At 39.1% G+C, this 27,191-nt stretch overlaps 2 protein-coding genes across 3 annotated transcripts in view; one reads left to right on the plus strand and one right to left on the minus strand.

The window, feature by feature from the left end:
- LOC117294355 (MMS19 nucleotide excision repair protein homolog) overlaps window positions 1-27,191 on the plus strand; it is a 47,947-nt gene that overhangs the window by 17,872 nt on the left and 2,884 nt on the right. For both annotated transcript variants that reach the window (XM_033776725.1, XM_033776724.1), the window contains 18 exons: window positions 6,389-6,476; window positions 8,713-8,761; window positions 9,316-9,419; window positions 10,737-10,822; window positions 11,120-11,264; window positions 12,134-12,259; window positions 13,142-13,290; window positions 14,312-14,464; window positions 15,894-16,032; window positions 16,333-16,487; window positions 17,452-17,735; window positions 17,930-18,027; window positions 18,581-18,733; window positions 20,947-21,202; window positions 21,812-21,923; window positions 22,806-23,004; window positions 25,998-26,107; window positions 26,939-27,182. In XM_033776725.1, coding sequence (XP_033632616.1) covers window positions 6,389-6,476; window positions 8,713-8,761; window positions 9,316-9,419; window positions 10,737-10,822; window positions 11,120-11,264; window positions 12,134-12,259; window positions 13,142-13,290; window positions 14,312-14,464; window positions 15,894-16,032; window positions 16,333-16,487; window positions 17,452-17,735; window positions 17,930-18,027; window positions 18,581-18,733; window positions 20,947-21,202; window positions 21,812-21,923; window positions 22,806-23,004; window positions 25,998-26,107; window positions 26,939-27,182 — 2,650 coding nt within the window. The remainder of the gene's footprint in view (window positions 1-6,388; window positions 6,477-8,712; window positions 8,762-9,315; window positions 9,420-10,736; window positions 10,823-11,119; window positions 11,265-12,133; window positions 12,260-13,141; window positions 13,291-14,311; window positions 14,465-15,893; window positions 16,033-16,332; window positions 16,488-17,451; window positions 17,736-17,929; window positions 18,028-18,580; window positions 18,734-20,946; window positions 21,203-21,811; window positions 21,924-22,805; window positions 23,005-25,997; window positions 26,108-26,938; window positions 27,183-27,191) is intronic.
- Window positions 1,035-6,031, minus strand: LOC117294356 (ubiquitin domain-containing protein 2-like). Its single transcript, XM_033776726.1, has 3 exons — window positions 5,840-6,031; window positions 4,204-4,440; window positions 1,035-3,009 (listed from the first exon to the last, which is right to left on the minus strand). The coding sequence occupies exons 1-3, from the start codon at window positions 5,913-5,915 to the stop codon at window positions 2,621-2,623; spliced, it is 702 nt and encodes a 233-aa protein (XP_033632617.1). The 5' UTR covers window positions 5,916-6,031; the 3' UTR covers window positions 1,035-2,620.

Raw genomic sequence — 27,191 nt, forward strand, 5'->3', positions numbered from 1 at the left:
ATGTGTAACAATTTGTGTGTAGCCATCCACGTTAGTTCATTAAAATACTATAAACTCCAAACTGAGCCGCTAGAAATTCTCATCATTACGAAAATACTTTGAAATGTTTCATCTTTGGATATGAAACATGTAAGTGAAAATAAAATTTACCCACAACGTTGTTTGAGGCATGGTGTGGACACCTGTTGTACAACTTGATTGCCCTGCTTGTCTTTTATACATAGTCAAGTATTTAAAGTGCGCAATATAGACACCATGCTAACAATAGTATGCATTATATTTGCGGTTTCTGGGTACACCATGTGACAAGAACAGACCCCTTGCATTAGCCGCCATTTGTGAGATCAAACAATGGAAACAAACACGCAGCGCACAACTCGTAGCCAATGATAGGTCGTCCTTTCACATTTGCGAGGGGGCTGTTTGCACTAGTTACGCTGTATGCAAAGGGTCTAATCCATCTTAGTATCCGCTAAGTATTTATCCTGCTTTAATGCACTTACTAAACCTGTCACTAAGATAAGTTTCATCTTAACAACCGCTATTTTCCCACACTCCAAGAATTCCTCACAGCATTGAATCAAAGTCTAATGACACCAAACACTTAAGTGTCCTTTGCTACTGTGCCGGTAGTTTAAAAGGAACACGTTGCCTTTGATCAGACGAGTTGGTCTATGAAAAGTGTTTGAAACCGTTTGTTATGAAATGCATATGGTTAGAAAGATGTTTTAAAAGTAGAATATATTGATCCACACAAGTATCACTCAACATTGCACGGTTTTTATTTAACATCGCGAACTAACACAGTCAGCCATTTATGGGAGTCAAAGTTTTGACTCCCATAAATGGCCGACCGTGTTTGTCGACGGGGTAAAACGAAAACCACGCAATTTCGAGGCATACTTGTGTAGATCATTGTATTCTACTTTTACAATATCTTTATAACCATATTGATTTTATAACAAACGGTTACAGGACGCATTTCAAAGACCAACTCGACCGATCCGAGGCAACGTGTTCCTTTAAGCTGCAATAGACTTAAAACATCAGCACACCTTAAAATGCGCGAGTTGTTTCCGTCACGCAATTAAAGCAGTGAACATTGGACCAGAGTGGTCCCCAAAAATGTTTGACTTGCACAGTCTTTAGGGTTTAACTCTTTACTCATAAAAAAATGTTTTTTACCTGTTGAAGATTGCCCATACAAATATGTTCATTTTGTACAGATAAAACTATGCTTTGACCAAGCTCAAAAAGAACACTTTTTAATCAAGTTGGATTTTATGCATTTCATTTACTATACACTGATCATGTGAATTTGTCTACTGATCTGCATTTTAAACTATGATTACTAACCATTCAATGCCTGACCAGCAGGCAACAACCTATCTCTAGGTTGACCTGTCAAACACTAGACTTCATTTATAAAAACAAGCATGTGTCACATTTCAAAGAATATTATGCATCACTGGTTAACTCGTGAATTCCCTTACTCTCAACACCAGGTCCAAATTTCATAGAGCTGCTTCAGCAGAAAATATTGCTTAACCATTTCCTGCTTATAGCTGAAATGAGCAGGATACCAGTGACAAATTGTATAAGAGACATGGCAGTTTTGCTGGTAACCTTGTTCTGGTAAGCATAAGTTTATTGTGCTTAGCAGCTTTTTTCGCTTAAGCAGCTCTATTTGGCCCTGGAATGATACAGACCCTACATTGTACCATTTAAGAAAATAAATGTACTATTATACACAATCGATAATAATCCGCCAGATCTCTGTATCTCAAAAACCAAAGTATTGAACTTGTGGTGGTGTGCCTCATCTAATGTTAAACATAATCAGTATAGACATTTATCATGATGCGGCCATCTTGATTATTTACCATTCTACTCAGTGTAACGCATCGAGGCTGGAAGGGCAAATATAGTCTGGTTCCTTTCTGTATAATGAATATAAGCATCCATTACTGTCGTTGGGTACAGGGAACATGACCAAGATAGTGGTTTAATGACAAAGGGTCTATAGCAGTACACAATTTTGTTTGGACAATATTAAACAGAACCAGCTGTTTAATTTGGGGTTTGAGTTGTGCTTAGCAGGCTTGGAATTACATGAAGGCCATGATCTCTGTTGACCCTGGTCTTGGCCTTGGTGCCTCATCAACAGTTTCCTGTAGACTTTAAGATTTTCCAAAGGAAGTGCCCATTGCAAGGAGAAAATGGCCTTGTCCCCTCAAGTATGAAATTCCAGGCTTGGATTGAGGCTTAAAGTGCAATTCTGTTTTGCTAATTTTATTTTAGATAAACTGATTCGCCAGTTTTAAAAATCAAACTTATCTTTGCATAAAAACATCAACAAATCTATTTGCTGAAATTTTAATATTGTTGCTTGAATATTGATGTTGTGGTATTAATTGACCATTTAAAAGGTGCATTGTTTTCATGTGAACATTCAATGGAATAAAAAACAGAGAGGGGGAAAAAACAATAAAAAATTAACCCCTGAATCAGGGGATGACACGTTCACAATTTTGACTACTGTGAGGAGGGTACACATTGAAAAAGTGAAAATAAGAGCACATGTCCGTTAGTATAATGCACCATTCTAATAACCCTAACGTCATCCATCCACGGGTGGCGGATTAGCTTCGGAGACTATCACCTGCACCACGTAACCCTTCGGTATCTTCACCTCCTCAATCTTAGTTTTGTCCGTTAACAATTTCCCTGAGAAGAACCAGCGTTGACGCATGGGCTCAACTCCAGCCTGAGTGTTCAGTCGCTTTTTGACCTGGTGCACGGTCTCCGTTGACCGGACGGTCATTTTGACGTCCTTGCCAGTGGACAGTCGAAGTTTGATGGTCGTTTCAACGCCCCCTACGGGAAGGGGTTCGTCCTGCCCCAAGTCCGATTCACTCTCGTCCTCGACCATGTTTACGGGCTGGCTTAGACAGTAGACAGGAAGGACATAACGATTTCCTAATTCATCGTAGCAATCTGTTAGCATTCCTGTAATAAATAGGACATTAACAAGCGGGTCATCGCACTTTTTACATCGCACAATTTAACAAAATACATAGCAGGCCTGTATGCTTCATTTTTGAAAGGGCTGGGGGCACCAGGGCATTTTATAAATAGGACATTCACAAAATGGTCATTGACTATTAACATCGAACAATTAACAAAATAAATACATAGCAGGCCTGTATGCTTCATCTTTGAAAGGGCAGGGGCATCAAGGCATTTTCTCATTGTAAAAGGCACTCTATGAGGGAAAACTAGAACATTTCAAGGGTACCAAGGCAATGACCAGGAGCATCGGGGGCATCGGGCCACCTACTTTGCTTCCTCCGTAAAGTAGTGTTAGCCAGAGGGGTGACTGGGTGACTGGGTGACGGTGTCTTTTGGACATTCTGTTTTAAACTTGGACATTTATCTGTCATTTTACATTTAAATTTATTCTAAGTGAGCAACCTGGACTCAAAGTTTTAAAATTACCAGCAAATTTGACCAAATCCTGACTGAAACCTTGGAGTTGGAATACAGGCATGTATTACTACACTCAATGTGTTTGTTGTAGAGTTTGAATCTGTCAAATGCATGGATACATCCAAGTACAATCCGATTCTTACAATTTTTACCTTAAAACTACACTGTGTTGGTAGTGACCTGAACAGGGATTGTGGCTTTTTGTCACACTATGGCACTGACTCATTGCTATTCTTTGTTCAGGCTGTGCTGAACTTTACACAAATCTTGGTTGAAGTTGTTTTTCTTCATTGTATTTGATGAAGTAGTTGTTGCTACGAAAGCTAAATGCAGATAGACAAATTTATAACTAGTTAATCAATTAAGTGCTACATTTTATTTTCCCCTCTGCACTTCTTACAAAGTGGTGATAAACACAAGGTTTATATGCTTAGCAGGCCATTATTTGGCATTAACCTAGTCTTGATTAGCGTCACTAGTTTTTGAAAGAAAAAACAAGTTTGTTGCCTTTCCTTTCCTTTCCTAACAATATTTGTGGTTGGCCTGTGAAGTTTGATTATTGAGTCGCAGTCGAATAAGTTTAAATGAAAAGAATATGAACCAAAAACATAGCATGGTGTAATAAAAATACAACTTTGAAATGTTTTTCAAATGGCTGATGTCCGAAGATTGATTTTGAGTTAAGACATGTTGAAAAAAACCCAAATTACTTACCATTAGGGCATGTTATATTAGCGCCATCAATGATTGCCTGAGCCAAAGTATGATCCCCTGACTCCATGGCCAGAGCTGCACCTTTAAGAGCATCCCAAATCTCTTTCCTTCCCTCATAGGCTGGTGCCGTCTCCCAGAATTCATCTCGTTTACTCCGTAGTTGACCATCTGTGAGAGGGACATCACTTTTCCACTTTGGGCTTTCTGGTTTTAAAGGCTGGTTTCGACCTAGGGGCACTGTAGCCAAATTAAACAATTTGTAGCTCATTATTTTATATATTATAATAATAATAAGACTAACCAGTTTTTATAATATCGCTTTTTCCACCTCAAAGGGCTTCCAACATTATTATCCCTGGTCACTGGGCCTTTAATCATTCCTTAAACCATCACAGTTCCTTGGTGAGTATACAGCCTGTGCAATAATTATGCGCTACTCGGCTAAATCAATCACAAGAACCATCTCTGCCCTCACATTTACCCATTTCACCCTTGGTGGAGAGAAGCAATTATAGTTGAGTTTCTTGCTGAGGGACGCAAGTGTCATGACCGGGATTCGAACCCACACTCTGCTGAACAGAAGCACCAGAGCTTGAGTACGGTGCTCTTATCCACTCGGCCATGACACCCTATATGATAACAATTATGTAGGAATTGAAACTTTGCATGGTGTGAGTACTAACAGGTTAGCCCAACTACCAATAAATTTCCATGGCAGCCAGTACTTTTAAATGCAACATCCAGCAACATAGTCCAGCATACTCCTGAAGACGATCCAAGCTAGTTGCGATAACGTAACCCTCCTCCTAACGGCGGAGGGTTACGAGCCAACCTCGAATGGCAAACGGAAATCTGGTCCAACACGTACAATTTCGACAGCTAATCAACAGATTTGCTCCATTTTTACCACTTTCGAAAATCATGACACAAGTTCTAGGAACACAAACTTAATCCTCAAATTTCCCAGGTTGAACCTGCCGCATCGCATGTTTTTTGACTTCCTCCTGATATGTTCAACGCTTTATTTTTTGGTCACCAAGCACTGAACCGCAGGTACCACTCCAGCCTATTGGATTGACGAACTGCCGAGCTGCGGCCGAGTTAAACTAAACCATTCTGTGAAAGGGGTGTTACGTAACCCTCTGGCCTGGCGGCCGTCGGGAGGAGGGTTACGTTAAAGGTAGTTCTACCTAAGGCTAGTCACCAGCTTTGACCAATGTTTACGGCTTTAAAAACTCATGACACCAACCAATTCTCTTTAGAACAGGGATTCCTTAACTGATTTGTCCTCCATGGGATGGTTTGGAGGATGGCTAAAAACTTGGTCATTGCTTTTTGATCATGTTGATAATGATTGAATGATAGGGTGTTGACTGTTGTTTATGTTTTAAAAATTAAACTAGGGGTTATAAAATATAAGATAAGATTAAATAATTTAATTATTTATTCAGCCAAAGTTAAGACCCCCAAAACATTGTGCACCTTAAGCGCTCCGTAAACAAATGAATTAATCAAAAACAACACACAGCAGAGCAAAGGGCGAGTCAGAATGATAATGCAATTTAACACAACAGCTGAAGATCAGAGGGGAAACTAAACAAACAAATTAAACAAAATCCGAAAATGATTTTCTCACTTGAACCGACTGTTCCATCGGCGGGGTCACCCCGAACGCTGGCCCCATCATGTCCAGCACTCCAGCAACCACCCATCTTCAACCTTCATGAGCTTACGAAGACCGAAGGCTGAAAACAAAGGAATTTCACCAAGGTTTTTCCACCTTTCCAGTTGCAGTTATTTTGCCGGACTCTTGATGGCACTGGTTCATGTGTAGTTACGACGTTAGTCTGGTGTTTGGTATTACACAGCATGGTTTAACAGGGAAATAAGAGGCGGAACCCATCCTACGGATTACGGCTTTGGCTATTTATTTAGCTGCCATCTTTTTGTTATGGAGATTTGGCTAAGGCTCTGGCTTAAAAGTAGAACTTTATCACTATTTTGGTACAAAAATGTAGTGATACATTTTTTTAGAAAGTAATTCAACAATTTAATTTTAAGCAACTAATTTGTAAAATAATGAATACGTAAAGTTGATTAAACTTTATATAACAAAACTTTATATACACAGTATTCTTAATATAGTGTTTTATTTTTTTCTTCTTGAACTGAACCATAATTCAAGATGGCAGCGTCCATGTGGATGGCAAAGTTGGAAAACATCGTCAAAGGAGAGCAGCAAAATGAAAGTGAAATAACAGAAATTTCAAATGGCAAGTATTATAAGTTTCATTGATAGATAGAATGGGCGTTGGGTCTCAGTAAAAATACGTTGCTTCATAATGAACTTTGAAAAATCTCACGCATAGCAGCTGGCCTCTGGACTTGGCATCTCTGACTAGCAGTAGCAGCAGTGTCACTGCTGCTGTCCTGCTGAACCCAACCAAACAGTAAACACACACAGAACGGGTGGTCCAGAGCCTAGAGGGGAGGGGGGGGGGGGGGGGCTGGGTGGAGTGTCCGCACCCTGCCACCACTTTTTCATTTGTTATGAAATCAAAATAATGAAATAGTAGGAACAAAAGTTAAGATATTCCCTTTTTTTTACGCGAAAAAGTGGCGGTGGCAAGATGTGGAAAGTTTTCTGTACGGTCTGAATAACAATGTTTATCGGTTATTTCATTAGCAGTATTTGGCACGAATACCGGACACTTCGGCACCTCGCAAAGTCGGCACCAGCAAAGTCGGCACCTTGCAAACTCAGCACCTTGCACACTCGTCACCCACTCGGCACCAAGAATGTGTATGTCGGCACCATACAAACTCGGCACCGGCCTTTTTTTTACTAACAAACTCGGCACCAAGCGAAAAATTAATATCACCTCGAAGAGTCAAGTGGTTACAAACAAAGTAACGTGCGGTGTACTTACACAATAAAATATGGTTTGATATAATAGTAGCTTTGTAAACTATGTTAAATCACTAATTCTATGGGTGATGAAAATTCCGAACTTTCAAGAACATTTTGGGGCCCCCCAGAAATTTACCGTCTGCCCGCATGTGCCGTGTGTCAACAAGTATTTTTATAGGCTGTCCATGTCGGTGAAAGTGTGTGGTGCCATTTCCTTATGATTTGGGCTTTGGTTGAGCAATTTTAACAAGGGTTTGTTTAATTTGGTTAATGATTTTCAATGGATTTTTGCTTCCAGACCATGATTTGCCGAAAGGCACCGGCCCGTGATATGGGGACTAATTTCCCGACGGCTCCGCGACAGTTTTGTGCGTGATAGCTCTAGCCTACGGCGTACACAAAAGATCGTTTGTGGTGCACATTGCTTCCACCAGTGCTATTTTTTTTTTAAATGTTACGATTATTATATTCTAATAATACTTGCTATGTTATTACTAATAACAGAATCAAGCCTTTTATGGGACTATGGTGGGGACTGAACTTTAACATAAAAATGAGGCCTCGCGCAGTGTGAAAATCGAACTTTTTCAACTGGGTGCCGAGTTAGTATCTGTACATGTGCCGAGTTTGCAAGGTGCCGAGGTTGTGGGTGACGAGTTTGTAAGGTGCTGAGTTTGCAGGTGCCGAGTTTGCAAGGTGCCGAAGTGACCGGTACCCTTTGGCACACTATCCTACCACCATCCTCCTCTAACAACCCCCAGCCTACTGAGTTACTGACACGCCTCACTACACCCAAGGGGTTTCTCACACAATGGGCAACCCTAACAATAGTCCTAAGGCCGCCAACCACTCAACCAATCAGAGCATTGATTGACTTGTACGCTGGATCCTCTGAACCCCAATAAATAAACCCACTTATCTCTTACCTCTTCAGTCCTGACGATGACTAGGGCAAGCTAGTCGAAACGTTGAGACCAACCCAAGAACTGACTCCGCGGTAGTACAGTTAATTACGATCCATACTATTACCTAAAGTAGTCCAAACCTATTTCTATACCATCCGCCCAGGTAATACTCTGCAGTAGTAGAATTAAGCAAGACAGTTCTCTAAGAACAAACTCTACCTGGCAAGTAGATACACACATGGTGTTACCGCAAACCAAATATACATTGATACCTCACCATGCAATGCCTTAAATCCTAAAAACAATGTTTATGTTATTCTACCTCCATGGAATAACTGTCGGATAATTATTGTATGGCGCCACCACTTTTTCACTCATTTTTACAAAAAGGGATATATCATTGAGGTAAATTAGATCATTGAAAAAGTAGTGGCGCCATACGGAACTTCCATTTGTTTACTCAAATTATTCATACACCTTTTGGTAAAAATGTGTGAAATAGTTTAGGCAGAATACGGACATTTTTCCAACGTAAGCAATACATTTACACATAGGGATTAGTATCGAAACATGATTTTGTACATTGAAGGTTCAGTTTTTTCTATCTCCTTGATAAAAATGACATGAAACAAAAGCTTTGAAAAACATTTCTATCCCGTTCATAAATTATTTTGTTTCTGTTTTTCTGTTTAGGAGTCTGCAATGGTGAACTGAAGCTGCTGGAGCTAATTGAACTGCTTGGGTAAGACTGAACTGAAGTACCAGTGTTCGTAAATGAAGGGTAGATTCACAACATGTTGTGGATTATAACATAGAGCTAGTCATCAGGGAAGATTTTTCAGTAGTCCATATTCATTTATTTTGTGGGTTCGAATCCCATCCGAGTAACATGCCTGTGATATTTTTTCTCGGGAAAGGAGTATACAGTGCTAACACACATCAATGTATGGGTAAAACCAAAATTAGTATTCTTATCCCAGATGCAAATTTAACATCTCTTATATCGTTGCGGTACCCAGTGCCAAAACATAGGATTCGAACTGCCTCTAGCTACCGGGCAATCTCGGTGGTCTAGTTGGTATGACACTGCTCTAGAATTGCAAGGGTCGTGGGTTCAAATCCCACCCGAGTAACATGCGTGTGATATTTTTTCACAGGACTCAGGAAAGTACTGAGTATACAGTGCTAACACACATCAGTGTATGGGTAAAAACCATAATTATTCTTCTTTATCCCCTATGCGAATTTTACATCTCTTTAATCTTTCCAATGTTATACACACTTTTTGATCAACAGGCCGTACCTGACCAGCAAAGAAAATGACATCAGAGGAAGGAGTACATTGCTTCTGGCTAAAACAATTCATCAATTACCAAGGAATAAGCTTTCAGCAGATGAGGGTAATACAATCTAGGGCCTGCAATGTTAATGTCTTTTAAAGACACTGGACACTGTTGGTAGTTGTCAAAGAGTAGTCTTCACAGTTGGTGTATCTCAACATATGCATAAAATAACAAACCTGTGAAAATTTTAGCTCACTCAGTCGTCGAAGTTGCGAGGTAACAATGAAAGAAAAAAATACCCTTGTCACAAGAAGTTGTGTGCTTTCAGACGCTTGATTTCAAGACCTCAAATTCTAAATCTGAGGTCTCAAAATCAAATTCGTGGAAAATTACTTCTTTCTCGAAAACTATGTCACTTCAGAGGGAGCCGTTTCTCACAATGTTTTATACTATCAACCGCTCCCCATTACTTGTAATCAACATAGGTTTTATGATAATAACTATTTTGAGTAATTAACCAATAGTGTCCACTGCCTGTAAATCTGGAGAGTGTTCCCCCTTCCCCCACCACTCTAAGAATTTTCTCAGTAACCAGAAACTTATCATTATTTTAAACATTTAGACTCAATTTGGACCAGGGTCCATTTTCATAGACTTGTTAAACAATAAATTTAGCTAAGCACTAATCAATTTTACATCCACGTACAAAAATATATGGACCCATTTTCTCAGAACGATGTCATTTGATGGTTTAGATGTTTAAAGATTTTGCTCTGGAAGGGTATCGAATACAATGGCAATAGGAGACTTTTGAGATGCTGGCAACATAAAGGTCCTTTTTGTAGGTCTAAGCATAAGCAAAAACTGTGAAAAAGGACATTCTTAAGGCCGGTTTTTAGTCGGTCGCGCGATGGAAATCTTGACACGCGATCCTAAAAAACACAGTTGATATTCATCGCTTAGGCCTATAAAACGATGGTCGCGCGACCGACTATAAACCGGCCTTAAAAGTCTCCCATTGAAACCATTTTAGCATGAGTTTAGAGACTTGTAATTCTCCACTCGCATATCTATTGGAAAATGAGTACAACATCTAAACAAATTTTTCTCCCCCCTTTCTGGTCAATCACTAAACTGACGTTAATTTAATTCATCATAGCATTTACTGATTTGGGGTGGAACAAAGACAAATTTACTCCAGCAGGATTTGAACCAACAACATCTGGATTAACGTGCCGGAGCTCCACGACTGAACCATATAGCCCTATGTTGGCGGTCTCCCAGTTGTTAGAGCGCCAATCTATTTGTTCGGAGGTCATTTGGTTCAAACTCCGCTGTAGTCAACTGTTCTTTATTTAACCCCAAATCACTTAAAATTTACCTAGTCAGTTTCCCTTGTGATTTATTAATTCATACTATTTACTCTTTTTCCAGCTGGACTACTGACTGCATTTTTCTGTGACAGACTAAAGGACCACCACTCTGTAACACCCCACACCATTTATGGCATACTTTCATTGGTAAGAATTTATGGATCAAATTTAGCCAAATTCCATATCGTCGGCTTAGTGCTTAAAACTCATGCTTAGTGCTTAAAACTCGAGGAAAATATTGGTAATTATCTGCTTTTTGTGACTTTGCAAACATAGAGTTCCCAGCCAGAATACCATATGCTGCCATTATAGTGACCATGTCATTTCTTGCTTAGCGAAGAAATTTGCTAAGCAGAATTTCCTGCGCAACAACTTGATGAAATTGGACCCTGCTTGAAACAATAGCTCTACTTGACGAAGATTATTGTTCTCATTTTCTCTCAGAGTACATTGAGTTCTTTAGCGGCTGGTGATGCAGTCAAGATCTGCACTAACGTCTTTAAGGAGGTTCAAGTTCAATCGCTGGTTCAGACTGACCGACAGTCTGTCTACTCAATCATCAATAATTTCCTGTATTCCAGGCTGGAAGGTAAGATTTACATTTTGTGTTTATCTCAGCCACGCAACTTTTCAGCCGATCAACAGATTTCCTCTTTTTCTTTTCAAAACAGTGCCATAGAAAACCGAAAAACACAAAAGTTAATAGCGATCGACCGTTTGCTCTTTTTTTTTGCAATTAGGAAGTTGCATGTCTGTCTTCTCGTGTCATTAAGCTCGAAGATCTTGCTGGTGCGAGGGTTGTGTTTGTTTTGTGTTTTTGCATTAAGTTAAACACACTGGCCACTGTTGGTTATTGTCAAAGACCAGTCTTCTCACTTGGTGTATCGCAACATATGCATCAAATAACAAACCTGTGAAAATTGGAGCTCAGTTGGTCATTGCAGTTGCGAGATAATAATGAAAGAAAAAACACCCTTGTCACACGAAGTTGTGTGCTTTTAGATGGTTGATTTCTAGATCTCAAATTCTAAATCGGAGGTCTCAAAATCAAATTTGTGAAAAAATAACTTCTTTCTCAAAAACTACGTTACTTCAGAGGGAGCCGTTTCTCACAATGTTTTATACTATCAACAGCTCCCCATTACTCGTTACTAAGTAAGGTTTAATGCTAATCATTATTTTGAGTAATTACCAATAGTGTCCACTGCCTTTAAACATGCACTGGCCTTGTATGGTTGCAGTTTTGCTGGCCAGGTGCTATAACTACTGGCCTTGCGTCTGTCAGGTTCAGTTATATTTTAAGCCCTGCAAATGATTCATTTTTTTCCTATTGAATGTTTTTCTATCTGGCGATCAGCAGCTCGACAGTGCTATTTTTTTTTTTTTCAACACAGGGCATTGCTAAGGTTCACGGTTCAGATACCGCTCATATTTTTTCTGTTGTTGTTTGGTTGTCAGAGTTACAGGAGTTGGGGTCAGAGTTCGTGTATGGTTTCATCCAGGTCATGGATGGTGAAAAAGATCCACGTAACCTCCTCACAGCGTTCCAGATTGTACAAACTCTTATTCAACATTTTCCTATCGGTAAGTTTTGCTCCTGGATTGTGAGGCAAAAGTCTGATTTTTGATTTATTTATTGACCATTAATGAAACCTTGTAGGACTTGCAGGCATTTTTACAGAGTGAGTCAACTAAACGTTTTATTCATCATTCAAAACCACAATGGGTGATATTAAATGGTCCGACCGTAGGAGGATTGACTGTGTACTGTGTAGATTCATTAACAACATGATGTCATATTGCAGGCTGGTTTAGTGAATACAATTCAAAACCACAATGGGTGATATTAAATGGTCCGACCGTAGGAGGGTTGACTGTACTGTGTAAATGCATTCACTTCATGATTTAATATTGCAGGCTGGAATAATTATTCAAAAACAATGTGGATGATATAATGTCATATTACAGGTTGGCATAGTTAAAACTATAGTGGATGATATTGAATGGTTGGCAAAAGAAGTGTTGAACATTCTAGTATAATTGTACATGTAGAAGTTGACATTACATGGACAAAAATAAGACAACAAAGAAATGACAAGTCTAGACCCATACTAACAAAGGGTTAAATCCTCAAGTGTAAGGAGAAGTGGACTTTTCACAGTAAAACAAATATAAGACAATGAAAAATGGCAAGTCTAGAACCATCCATACCAACTGTGAAGGTTTTTTTCATCCATACAAACTGTGAAGGTTTTTCCATAAACTTGTAGTCGAAAAAGCTGTACTTTTTTAGCATTACGCCTAATCTGTTTTAGGATAGCACATGTGCGAACCTCTCTTCTCGGCTATTTCAGGACAATAATACAAATTTTAAAAATATTGTTGACCTTAGAAGTCCCCCCCCCCCTCACAACACTCTGACCATTCAAGTATATTGCACTTTATTACCTCTCCTCTTCATTCCAGGTATTTTCGCTGAGGAGTTATTTGAAGTGACGTCTTGCTACTTTCCGATTGATTTCCGTCCTCCACCCAACGACCCTCATGGAATATCAACGGACAGTCTTATCCAAGGACTCAGAGGCTGTCTGGCGGGTACTCCGAAGTTTGCGGAGGTAATATCATGGCCTTTGACTCGTAAAAATTTCCCACAATTTCAAGAGTTCGGAATTTTCAGAGAGAGTTTCCTATTCCTTAAAACTTACTTTGAAGATGGGAATCACATGTACAAGCTAGTCAAGAAAGACAAACCTCAGTTGTTTTATTTGAAAGTGTGTTGACATTTTACAGATGGGCTCCTTTTACAGATGGGCTCATAGGTCTGATTGTAATCAGTAGAAATGGTTAAACAGAAGTTCAGTTTAAAGGCAGTGGACACTATGGTAGTTACTCAAAATAATTATTAGCATAAAACCTTACTTGGTGACGAGTATTGGGGAGAGGTTGATGGTATAAAACATTGTGAGAATTGGCTCCCTCTGAAGTGACATAGTTTTTGAGAAAGAAGTAATTTTCCACGAATTTGATTTCGAGACCTCAGATTTAGAATTTGAGGTTTCGAAATCAACCATCTAAAAGCACACAACTTCGTGTGACAAGGGTGTTTTTCTTTCATAGTTATCTCGCAACTTTGACTAAAATTCAACTTTCAGCTAAAAATATTCACAGGTTTGTTATTTTTTGCATATGTTAAGATACACCAAGTGGGAAGACTGGTGAGAAAACTGGAGAAGACTTTGACAATTACCAATAGTGTAAAGTGTCTTTAACTGTTTAGGAAGATGTACGTAAAGCACAACTCGTCTGTCTTTCTTCCTTGATAGCAATGTTGAGTTGTCTACCACTGGTTCTTTTCAGAACCAACACTACTCAAATAGATTGACACATGGTGCTACCCGAACCTCACCTGATTCAGGCCGAATACTTCACAGGGGGAGGCAATGGAGGCGATTGCCTCCATGCCCCTGGTCATTGCCTTGGTGCCCGTCAAATGCTGCAGTAGAAATGTACAACTTCCTCATTGGGTGCTCTTAACCAAGTAACCTTGATGCCCTTCCAAAAACAAAGCATACATTATACTCCCACCATGCAAAGTTTCAAATCCTACTTTAACTTCCTTTTTTTGCTTGTCTGCAGTTCTGTCTACCGCTGCTGATGGAGAAGCTTGCCTCTGAGTTACAGAGTGCCAAGATAGATGCGTTTGAGACCCTAGCAGCGTGTGCTCCGGTGTATGGCGCTAAACACTTAAAGGATTACCTGGAAGCTGTGTGGTCTTACTGCAGGAAAGAGGTAAAAATATTCAAGATATCACTTGATAATCTTTAAAAAGAATTTGGGCTGAACAAGAACATTGTAGTTCAGTGGTTAGACTGCAGGACTTAATTAAATTATTAAAATTTCAACAAAAAACATAAAGTACTTGGCCTTATTTCGTTTTTGTTTGACCCATATCACTGGTTTTAATGATCCAGTAATTGAGTGATATGATGATAAACACTTTAAAAAAAAGTTTGTTTGTTTTTGTTCGTATTTTTATTTAAGGACCCCACTGAATGAAGTCTAAATTACTGGCTCTTTGGAGCTATCTTTTTATAATTTTGGGCAGCTAGTTTATCCTTCTTGTTTTCTACTCTCGTTTATTTGTTTTGATTGTTATCCTCCTGTTACTATGTTTATTATTTTGACATATTCTTGCTGTATTCTATCCTTTTAAATTCAAATCCAATCAAATCACTTAAAAAGCTCCGGTATTCACCACAGCTTGGTGCTCATGGCGTTGATATTGATAATTTTTACGACAGATATGCAGAGCAAAGAATAATGAGACCCAGGTGCAGACCTGATACTTCACGGAGGCACTGAAGGCAATTGCCTCCATGCCCCCTGGTCATTGCCTTGATGTCCTTGGAATACTCCAATAGAAATTTACAATTTCCTTATAAGGGTGCCCTTTACCAAGGAGAAAATGGAATTGGGCGTTTTGGTGGGTTTTTTTTACGTGAAATGTTTTTTTTGTAGCCTAATATATGCCTTGCAACAATAGTGTACAACTACAATCATGTCAAATAAGCCTAGTACATGCTAACAATGCACCTAAGAGCATAATAAACCTCAACATTTTCTAGGGTACCATTGTGGGTATCATGTCTCGTGGCGTTCGGCTGCCTCGCTCCGCACTTGCGTTGTGCCTTTGAAGATTTTCCTCTTTTTTTTTCAACGGGCAGTTGCATGCCTGTTTAAAAACGAAGCATGCATGCCTGCAGGTGTGTATAGCACCTTGTAAAGGCTTACAAAGTGATTTGGCGCAATCTGCAGCCAACCACGCTTGAAACGTCAAGACAAACCGCTTCTCTTAACTACAAGTGCAGTGTGTTCGTGAAAAAGCATTACGTGCCATCCGAAGGACGGACCAAATAAATTGTCAAGTGTCTTGCTCAAGTGCTAAGACCGGCACTCGAACCCACACTCTGCTGATCAGAAACACTAGAGCTTGAGTCTGGTGCCTTTGACTGCTCGGCTACGACATGTTTATGTATGATGATACATGTATTCATTCATGTAAGTGCTGTTGCTAGGGAGGGGAGAGCTTTGCATGGTTGTGAAATGAGGATCCTTTCAAATGCTTCTGTTTATTTCCTTCACATGTTAAAAAAATGCACGTTGGACAACGATATTTACCTGGGTGAATTTTCTTATGAATCTATTTTACATCTCTTAGGTATTCCAGTCGTTTAGTGGTGAACTTGAACAAGCTGCTTTAGGGTCTCTTTGCTGCTTCTTGAAAGCTGTGTCTGATGACCGGTCAGAAGAGGGCGCTGTTTTCTCCCTGGATTATTTCCTGGACGAAATCCTTAAAGGTGTGTGTGGGCGTTCATTTTATCTTTTAAGTCTATGTCATTCTGATAAAGTATGTGATAGGAAAGTTGTTTGTCGACCCAGACTATTTTAAATTTGTTTACACATTTAAGAATGATTTAATCTGTGTTTTAGTTTTGTTTAAACCCCAGGTTGATGCCACATGTTCAAAACTAAGAAAATGGTTTTAAAGTAAAAAAAATTACTCAAAATACATTGACACATTTTCTTTCAACTCCATTTTACACCCTTGAAATTAAATTTATGATATTGGTTTTTTTTTGTTTTTTTTTCTTCTTTAGAATGTCAGAAGCACATCAATGAGCCAGACCTGAGATTCTTACATCCAAGTTGTCGTCTACTCCAAGCTGTCGCTAGTTCTACAGAAGCAGTTTGCAGCAAGATTCTATCCTACATTATTCCACTCTTACTTCAACAGTTTGATAAACACCTACAGGTAATTTATTATACACTGTAGAATGTAATCATTTGGGAGCCAAATTTCACGTAAAAATGATAGTAAGGGCATACACGCTGAGTTGTCTAAAATGCTGTAACACTAATTTTAGACAGGCGCTCTAGAGTCGCGCCGAACCAAATTCTGAGTTATTAAGTACATGAAAAGTTTGCATCTGAAACAGTAAGGAGCGACTCGACGCGATAGAAGTCGGAACGACTTTGGAGCGTTTTGGTTTCAGACATTTTAATCTTGAGTCATGAGCCGAGCCAATTCAAAAGGTTATGTTGAGTTCGCCTGTCTGAAACCAAAATTTATTTGGGTCGACCTAGAGTTGCTTCTAATCTACTTGGCTCGGTGTGACTCTGGTGCGCCTGTCTTAAAGCCATTGGACACTTTCGGTAAACAGTATTGTCCAAAGGCCCACACTTCGTGTATCACAACTTGTATATAAAATAACAAACCTGTGAAAATTTAGGCTCAATCGGTCATCGGAGTCGGGAGAAAATAACGGGGAAAACCCACCCTTGTTTCTGCACGTTTCGCCGTGTCATGACATGTGTTTCAAATAAATCCGTAATTCTCAATGTTTTCTTGAAAAGTAAAGCATTTCATGGAATAATAGTTCAAGAGAAGTCTTTCACCATTACCTTCTGTAAACCCTGTAAATTATTTGTAAATCTGTGAACTTTTTTTTTTTCTGTTCCGAAAGTGTATAATGGCTTTAAACGGGTGTAAGACACACCCGGACAATGACTCAAAAAATGCTGCAACCAAAACTAAGTTGTGATGATGACGTCTGGTGAGTTGTGTCAAAAGCAGAGTTACCTTTGAAAATACCATATGATTTATATTGTTTGCAACTGGTTCACTGTAAATCTTTTCTGTTCAGCAATTGTTTTCTGTCTAATCAAAAAGGTTTGAAACGTTCTGCCTAATATTCGTTCAAATTGATTTTCCCCAGGCCAACATGCGGCAAAATATTCTCTCTGTGCTCCAAGCTTTCATCCGTGTCTCCATGCAATTTCCCTACAATGATTTCCCTAATCCGGTGTCACTCCACAAAGACAGAGCCCTGACCGTCTTCATATCAGTACTTTCAGAGACAAATAACTCTCTGAAATCGGTGGCAGCGGTGGGATTGGGTCTTCTCGTCGAGACCAAGGGCCTCCTAGCAGAGAGTGAAGTAGTTCTCATTGCTGACCACCTGACCAAGACTTTACTCTCCGAAGGTGACAAGGATTTAAGGTTAGTGTTTTCAAGGTTTTTAAATTTTCCCAATTTGTGATCTACCAGTGCCACTTTCATCAGTTAGGATTCTGGTTTCAATTATTTCTTCTTTGAACAGCTAAGGACCTAGACTATATTCCTCATAACACACATGTAATTTTTTTTAAATAAAGTTGACCTTAAAATATTTTCTTCTTTTTCTCGTTTACCAGACAGGAGAGTGAGAGGTCGTTGACCTACCTATCAACACATTACCCATCAGTTACTGAACAGACTGTCCTACCAGCATTGCTAATGAATCTCAGTACAGGTATAAACAACCCACCAATGAAAATCACAAATTTCATTTTCATAAATTGAACTATGAACTATTGAACTATTTCATTTGATATTTCATTCTGGTTGTGAAGCCTAGGACTCTCGAAAAAGCGAACTTAATGACTGTACTAGCAAAGAACCTAGTGGAGAGAATATATAGAAGGAAGTTTCAGTTTTAGATGTGGGAGGAAAAAAAGCAGAGGTGGAAGGTGAGGAAAGATACCAACTACTCCAACCCAACCATCTTTAAAGATTCCAATTCAAAATTGTCCTTCATTGAGGGGTCTTGATAACGTCCTATGGCTTTCTTAGATTTTTTATACATTTTAATGTTGCCAGTGGTATTGGACTTAAAGGCTTCCGAATCTGAAACAGTTATTTAGTTAACTTTAGTAATTCCATGCATGAGCCATTGGCTTATTGTCCTTGCTGTTTTGTTTTGTTATTCCTGTATTTATTTTGTGTTGATATTTTGTTATGTTGAATAAATAATAAAAATAATAATAATAACAGTAGTAATCTAATCCTGGTCTTCATTTTCTTAGAGCCAATGGAAGTAGGTTCAGGAGACAGCCAGAAAGTCGCAGCGGTATCCCATCATACAATTCTATCCAGTATGGCCGCCTTAGCAACCAAACCAATACTAGTGGAAAGTATCGTTGAGAAACTGTTGAAGCATCTAGAGCTCCTCTGCACAGGTTTGTTATGAATTCTTTCATTCTGTTAGCACCATTTTGTTGTTTTTGTAATTCCAAAGCTCTCCTTGATTCTGCAGAAAGTTTCCTGAAAAGACACTAATCTTACCATGTTTAACTGAGCAAAATTTGACAATTTCCCTGGTTATGGAAGCTCTGCCCCCATTATGGTGAAAATATATATCTCCCTGATTTGAACTGCCTCTAGCTACCGGGCAATCTCGGTGATCTAGTTGGTAAGACACTGCTCTAGAATTGCAAATGTCGTGGGTTCGAATCCAACCTGAGTAATATGCCTGTGTTTTTCTCACAGAACTCGGGGGGGGGGGGGGGGGGGAGTACTGAGTATACAGTGCTAACACACATCAGTTTTTATGGAAGAATTTTTTTTTAATAATCTCCCTGATTACTCAAAAACTGATTTGGTAACGAGCATTGGAGAGATGTAGATAGTATCAAACATTGTGAGAAACGGCTCCCTCTGAAGTAGCATAGATTTTGAGAAAGAGGTCATTTCTCACTAAAATAATGCCACAAAGATTTCTAGCCAGAAAATCTGTTATTCATATCTGTAAGCACACGAATTCGTCCAACAAGGGTGTTTTTTTCTCTCGTCATTTTCTCGCAACTTCGATGACCAATTGAGCTCAAATTTTCACAGGCTTGCTATTTTAAGCTTATGTTGGGATACACCAAGTGAGAAGACTGGTCTTTGACAATTACCAATAGTGTACCTTCCCTTTAAATGGATTGGGCGCGTTTGTGTACGTTCCATAATTTGAACCCTATAAGTGTAGATATATACCATAAAATTAATCTGTGAAAAGGCGGTAGCATTTTTGAGATCTTGCCGAAAACCTGGAGCAGTTATGTCCAACAGTTTGCAATTGGAATACTGCATCAATTTATCAGATTCAAATTTTGGGGATAAAAAGTGCGATCTTTTTCTATAATAGCATTACTTCAAAGTGAAAAGTTACTCAAAATGCATTATTATACACATAACGAATGTTTATGGGTGCAATGGTGCGAGTATGTTCATGAGTTGAAAGATGGAATGTTCTATTCAACGAGGCGGAGCCGAGTTGAATGGAACATTCCAGCTTTCAACGAATGAACATATTCGCACCATTGCACGAATGAAAAACATTCATTATTTGTTTTATATAACATCCAAGTAGATCTTTGTCATTTCGATTGAAAGATACAACTTTCAAAACAAACAAAGCGTATGCCTACAATTTTTAATTGTAGAAGCCGAATGCTAGTAATTTTACTAATGCCTTGCAGTAACACTGCTGCGTTACCAAAGACACGCGCACGCAGTGATGTTTTTACTCATCTTTTTCGTTCCATCCGAAAAGTACCATTGCCGCTGGCAGCGTGCAATGGTACTTTTCGGATGGAACGAAAAAGCACGGTGAGTGACTCAGCGTCCTCAGCGTGCAATGGTAATTTTATTTGCTATCACGTGACGGACAATCCTCCAATCAAATGGCAAGGATCTGCTTGGGTGTTATATAAACTATCCAAAGCGGCTGTACTTCTTACCAAGCAAGTTTTTCTTGCCATTAGTATTCAGAGTCATTACTAAATTTATACCTTCCCTTTGTAAAGCGTCATGAACATATTACACTGGTTCTTCGTTCTCTACACTGGCTACCTATTCTCAATCGGATTAAGTTCAAAATTCTTCTCCTTGTTTACAAAGCAAGACATGGCCTCGCACCCACATACATCAATAGTCTCATCTCCCAAAAGTCGCTTTCTTCATCCATGAGCCTTCAATCAACATTCAACATCCATCTTCAACTTTCCAATGGTCCACGCACGAATACCCGCTATGGTCATAGAGCATTCTTAGTAGCTGCACCAACTTGCTGGAACAAGCTCCCTCTTTACATCCATGATTCATCTTCAATCAGCTCATTCAAGACTCGGTTAAAAACACATCTTTTCAGACAATGCTAAAGCGCTTTGAACGCCTGTGGAAAGCGCTATACAAATGTTAGTTATTATTATCATTATTATTGACGAACGTTGGCATTCAATTTGTGTTTTTTGTTGTATTACAGCTAGCGATATCCTTCATTTTCCCTTAGTATAATGTTTTCATTTTGTGCAGACGCTTTAATCACTTTTTTTTTTAGAAGTGCGCATTATAAATCCATATTATCATCATTATTGTTAGCTTCAACCCTGTTGTTGTATTACAGCTAACGATGCATCCAAAACTGATGAATGCGTTGCTACGTGTCAAAGTCTCCTCAGCATCGTCACAAAGACCACAACGGATCCAACAAACCTCCAGTTTCTCTATCAACATCTCCTGCCGGCACTACTTAGTAGATTAGTCATTGCTGCCTGCACTGAGAGGTCAGAGGTCAAATGCACCCAGATGCTTTGTAATGAAGAGGTTGTTGTACTTGTAGCGGCCATTGTTAGAAACGCTGTCCAGTTTCTGGAAGCAAGGTATGTTACGGTTGACTTGTGCATAAAGCGCTCACCTCTCACCAAGGTGACCCTGGTGTGAGTTGAGTTGTGCGTTGGTTCTCTGTTGTGCCACGTTGTGCCACGAGGGTTTTCCATACCATCGATTTTCCTCCCTGAGAAAAAGATCAAAAACTTTTGATCTCTGGCTGTGCTCCGTGGTCATAATGGGTTGATGTGGCTGGCTGCAAAAAGCCCCCTTGCATGCCTGCTTCTCAAACACGATGTAGCCGCGTCCTTCGCAATTTAGCTCTTAGCTGCGAATCAGGATGATTAGCCTCCCAAGTTATTATTTACTAGTTACTATTATGATCTGTTCAATGTTTATTCCACGAATCAAATTAAAAGATTATCTATGAACGCAAACATCTGCCCTTTACTAGAAATTCCAAGATTCATCACTCACTTTATCACTGATTGTCAATTTAGGTTGTGTACCAAAACGCCCTCAACGGCCACAAACGACTTTACTTCCACTGAGCCATAAAGGTCAAAGTGGAGGTCATGATCTGAAGTGACATTTTGTTGCCTACTTTTTTATTTCCCGATAAATTTATCATTTAAAATTTGATTATAATGATTATGTTTCAGTTCAGCTTCAGAACTTTGCGGTCAGTACATCGAGATCTTTCACAGACAGAATCTCAGCAGTTTACAGCAAACAGACAGTTTACCAGCTGACGTTATGTTCAATCCATTACAGGTTAGCTACATATTATTATACAAATATAACATGGTTTGAGGGTGACTAGTATACACATATTGACTGGCAATGTGGTAACTAGTGTACATGTATGTCTATTCCCCCGAGGGAATTTGAGTGACCAGAAGAGGGAAATAGGCCCCTCTTCTGGTCACTCACAGGCCCGAGGGGGAATAGACGTACACTAGTTACCGAATTATGCCAGTCAATATGTGTTTTTAATACACAGCTCGGTCTTAAATGTGAAAAAAGCACAGAAATCTGGAAAAGAAAGGAAGTTTTGTAGTTGCTGTTCACGGTTCAAGTCAAGAGAGGGCGCTGTAACCAGGCACTATTTTTAAAGACTAGTGCCCGCTCGGGAACTAGTTCCCGCAAAACACGCGCTCCAGATCACTAGACTCTATTAGTTCATCCCACGTGACAGTGTTTCAGCCAACCAGAATACAGAAAAAGCAAGAGGTGTGTTATAATTGATATTAGCTCCCCAAGGTATTGGAAGTTGACAAGTTTGCCAATACTGAGGGGAGCTCATATCGACTAGTCACCCGAAATAAACCATGTTATATTTGTTGTACTATACTTCATACATGTACATACTCAGTTGTTTGTAGCAAGGGAAAATGATGACTGTGAAATCAAATGCACCATGATAAGTTTGTTCATGTGTCAGATGTCGCTAGAGCTAGAGGCAGTTGCCTCCATTTCCCTGGTCATTGCCTAGGTGCCCTTGAAATGCTCCAGTAGATATTTACAATTTCTTCATAGGGTGCCCTTTACCAAGTGAAAAATGCCTTGGTGCCCTTGCCCTTTCAAAAACAAAGCATACAGACCTGTACTTTTTACTTGTAGTTTATTCTTATATACAATAATGTATACTTGCAGATTAACTCGCCAGAGCCTCAACACCAGTTGGTCATTTTACTGACCGCTTGTATCTGCTCGGTCCGGAGAGAAGTGACCATTCCAGACCAGTCTGAGGTCTTAACAAAGTTACTTCAGATGGCCACAGGATGTGACTGCGAGGTCATAAGGTCAACTGCTGCTAAGTGTCTAGCTGGACTTGTCAACAAACACACTGCAGGTAAATGTCTTAATCATTTTTATCAGAATTTTATTGGTCTCTTTCCCTTACATCAATGTATGTAGGAAATGTATACTCGGTACTCAGTACTTTCCTGAGTTCTGTGAACAAAATCACAGGCATATTACTTGGGTGGGACGAGTGTTGTGGGGGCGGGCCTGCCCAAAATTTCGCCAAGCACTCTGAGCAAAACACACTGTGCCGCCCAGCACAGATTTCTCCCAGATATGATGCCCCCATATCTTGACATGAATCATTTTGTTGAACTGCTCGCCCTAAGTGGACTAAATTGGATTGAGAGCCTGCTACTAAAATTGGTCTAGCTACAACACTGGGTTGGACAATCTAGAGCAGACGTCTTACCACCAACCATTTTGATCAGCTGGGAATGTCTATGAAAATTCTTCCACCCATTACTCTTTTGGTTTTGGATTCAATTCTTTCCAACTCGAAAACCTTACTCTGTGTTATTTTAATTTTGTTTTACATCATTTTATATTGTAAATAGCAAAACAGGGAGACGGCCAACACTTGGGCTAGGTTCCTCAGTTGGTAGAGCACCGGTGTGGCAGGAGATTCTGTATCCCCCCATACGGTGAACTGTGTACAAACTTCTTCTGATAGCGCCCTCTATTGAATAATCCTCCAGCCCTTGTTAATTTCCCGTATGGGGGTTACAGAATCTACAGGGGACAGATTTCCCTAGGACACCGGCACATTTATCTTGAGGAAGCAGATTCAAGTCCCACTCTCGTAAAGTCTTTGTTCAGCCCCAAATTAGTTTATTTGTAAGTGCTTGCAAGATTGTATTTGTTTGTGTCATTTAACTTTATACTTGTATTGACCTTGTTTTTCCCATAACTGTTTTGCTTTGTGTCATTTCCATTTTGTTGAAAACAAAAATTGTGTTCTGTAACTTTGTGGAGCTGTAATTTTACAGCTGCCTTTATATTCACTTAAATCTTGTATATTCTCATTGCTTTTGTCATTTCTGATTACCTATTTTTTCCTTGTTGCCAATGTTGTTTTGATAGTTTTACGGTGTTATCACTTTAAGTCAATCAAATATTGCAATTAAATTGATTTTTGATGATTGCTGGCTTAACTCGAGGGCCGCATGCATGTTGCAAAGCTTCAATACGAAGTGTGGACGTCAGAACCAACGAGGTCTACATAATGTAGAGATCTAAAACCCTTTTATGGACTTCTACACATCCACATAGTAAATAATTACAGTGTTGAAGAATGGTATTTTCCTTACGTTACACGGGTGGATTCCACAAAGAGTTAAGACTTAAACTTAGGACTAGCCTTAAGTTTTGAATATGGCCTAGGACTAGTCCTAACTCTTTGTGAAAGTGACCACAGAACAAAAGAATGTCCACACACACAGTGACTGCAGTACAGAGCTGTGTGCATTAGCGTGTGTATGAAATTTATTTAAGAAAATAGTATTTTGTTCTTGAATGAAAACAATAATGAGTAAAGATTAACATAATGATTACTGTCAGGCTAAGAGATCAGTCACAGATTGATCATAATGAAGTGAATAGCTGTAAAGTTAAAGGAACACGTTGCCTTGGATCGGTCGAGTTGGTCTCTGAAAAGCGTTTGTAACCGTTTGCTATAAAATGCATATGATTAGAAAGATATTTTAAAAGTAGAATATAATGATCCATACAAGTATCACTCGAAATCGGTGGTTTTCCTTTTACCTCGTCGACAAACACGGTCGGCCATTTATGGTTGACTCCCATAAATGGTCGACGGTGTTAGTTCGCAAAGTAAAATGAAAACCACGCAATTTTGAGGCAATAGTGTGTGGATCATTGTATTCTACTTTTAAAACATCTTTCTAACCATATGTATTTTATAACAAATGCTTACGAACGCTTTTCAAATACCAACTCGACCGATCCAAGGCAACGTGTTCCTTTAAGTACCGGAGGCTAATTTTAGTTCTATTCATCTGTCTTGTTGTAAATCCATTTTGTATCCCTTTACTCAACTGACAAACCATTTTCCCATTTCAAGAAGTACATTTATATCAATTCCATGAAAAAAATATTTACAGTACTTAGCGATTCTGATATTAAAAGTTATGTATTTCTATTAAACCTATCCCAGTTAGGCCTAGTGGTAAATACAAATAGTGATTTTGAAATGATATCTGATTCTGAAAGATAATTCTTTAATTCAATTATCTATTTTTTCGGACATATTCTTAGTTAAAAAGTATGTCTTCATGATAAGAAAGTTTGATCATTTAAGATGAGCCTTTTAGGCTATGCATGGTGTAAAATTACTAAGTAGGCCTAAGTAAGGTATGTAACGCTTGCGGTGACACCATGTAAGAAATCTCTTGTGCGAGTAGCGGTGGCTGTGAGAAAAGCCTGTCTCTTCTTGGCGTCTCGATCATTGTGCTCTGACCGTCTTAAAGACATTGGACACCGTTGGTAACTGTCAAAGACTAGTCTTCACAGTTGGTGTATCTCAACATATGCATAAAATAACAAACCTGTGAAAATTTGAGCTAAATCGGTCGTCAAAGTTGCGAGATAATAATGAAAGAAAAAACACCCTTTTCACATGAAGTTGTGTGCTTTCAGATGCTCGATTTCAAGACCTCAAAGTCTTAATCTGAGGTCTCGAAATCAAATTTGTGAAAAAATAACTTCTTTCTCAAAAACTACGTTACTTCAGAGGGAGCCGTTTCTCACAATGTCTTAAACTATCAACCTCTTCCCATTACTCGTTACCAAGTAAGGTTTTATGCTAATAATTATTTTGAGTAACTATCAATAGTGTCCACAGCCTTTAAGATCTTCTCCAGAAGTTGGTCAGAGCACAGTTGGTCTCCTGACAGTTGGTCAGAAACCGGCTCTGCTCAGAGCCACCACTACTCATACAAGAGATTTCTTACATGGTGTCACTGCAAACCTTACCATTTCTTTGATCATTTATTCCTGATATTTTTGTTTGACTTTCTTTAGGAGCAGATTTAGATCAGACCATTCGGGTTTGTAAGGAGCACATCTTATCCAAACTCAATCAGCTTGGCAATGAAGACTGCAGACAAAGAGCACTTGGTGCATGGATTTGGGTAAACAATAGTTGTCTGTTTTTTGCCAAAGTGGGAATTGAAATGTTGTTAATTTGTTCTCATGTTTGCATAGTTGGTTCGCTTGTTAGCGCCTCACACTAGAGTTTCGAAGGCACTGGACACGTTTGATAATTGTATAAAAACAGAATTTCCACTTGGTGCATCCCAACATATGCATAAAACGACAAATCAGTGAAAGTTTGGACTCAATTGGTCATTGAAGTTGCAAGAGAATAAGGAAAGAAAACACACCCCTGTTGCACAAATTTGTGTGCTTTCAGCTGCCTGATAAAAGGCTTCAGGTCTGAAGTCTTTTAATATTTGAGTGATAAAATTACCTCTTTCTCAAAAACTATGTTTTATACTATTAAAGGAACATTACAGAACTGGTTTTGCTAGCAAAAGAAGTTGCTGGCAGTGTAAACACTTTATGTAATCCACCATATACGTATAAAACGCTCCCTGAGCGATAAACTCCAAATGAGAAATTAGATTATTTATTTCTCATCAAAATATGAAATTTCAGACAGAAATATTTCAAGGGATGTTTTCTACTATCATCATCATTAGACCGTGTAAGTTTGATGTAAATCTGTGATCGTCTCGATTTTTGTTTCGTACCAATACTGTAACTTTCCTTTAGCAGCTCTCCATTGCCCCTTACCAAGTAAGTTTTTATGCTAGCAACTATTCTAAATAACTACCAATAGTGTCCAGCGCATTTAATGGATTGTATCATTCTGATATATGGAAAGTAAACATACATGTTATACAAACCTCATCCAAATATTTTGGAATGATTTGATGATTTCTTTTTCCTTTCACGGACAGCTCACAAAATCTCTTCTATTGAGATCGCATCCCACCTTCAAGGAGTTTGCGGCACATCTTATTGATTTGTTTGAGGATGAGGTTTTGGGTCTCACTGCAGCCAAGGGGTTCTTTGTAATCTTGGATGAGACTGAAGACGTCTTAAACTTGGCTTCTCATGCCGATGTGAAGCTCATGTACAGACAACGCTTCTTCCTTTATCTACTACCAAACATTATTGATGGACATGGAAAGACGACCCCAGGTAAAAGTT

Source organism: Asterias rubens, chromosome 9 (assembly GCF_902459465.1).
Source record: "Asterias rubens chromosome 9, eAstRub1.3, whole genome shotgun sequence".
Classification (NCBI taxonomy): Eukaryota; Metazoa; Echinodermata; class Asteroidea; order Forcipulatida; family Asteriidae; genus Asterias; species Asterias rubens.

What these genes read in the sequence shown, in the direction of transcription:
- LOC117294356 (XM_033776726.1), bottom strand. Translation starts at nt 5,915, where the DNA reads ATGGGTGGTTGCTGGAGTGCTGGACATGATGGGGCCAGCGTTCGGGGT. An exon ending in CGATGGAACAGTCGGTTCAA is followed by an intron (nt 4,441 to 5,839) that starts GTGAGAAAATCA and finishes ATTTGGCTACAG; the next exon opens with TGCCCCTAGGTCGAAACCAG. An exon ending in TAATATAACATGCCCTAATG is followed by an intron (nt 3,010 to 4,203) that starts GTAAGTAATTTG and finishes TATTTATTACAG; the next exon opens with GAATGCTAACAGATTGCTAC.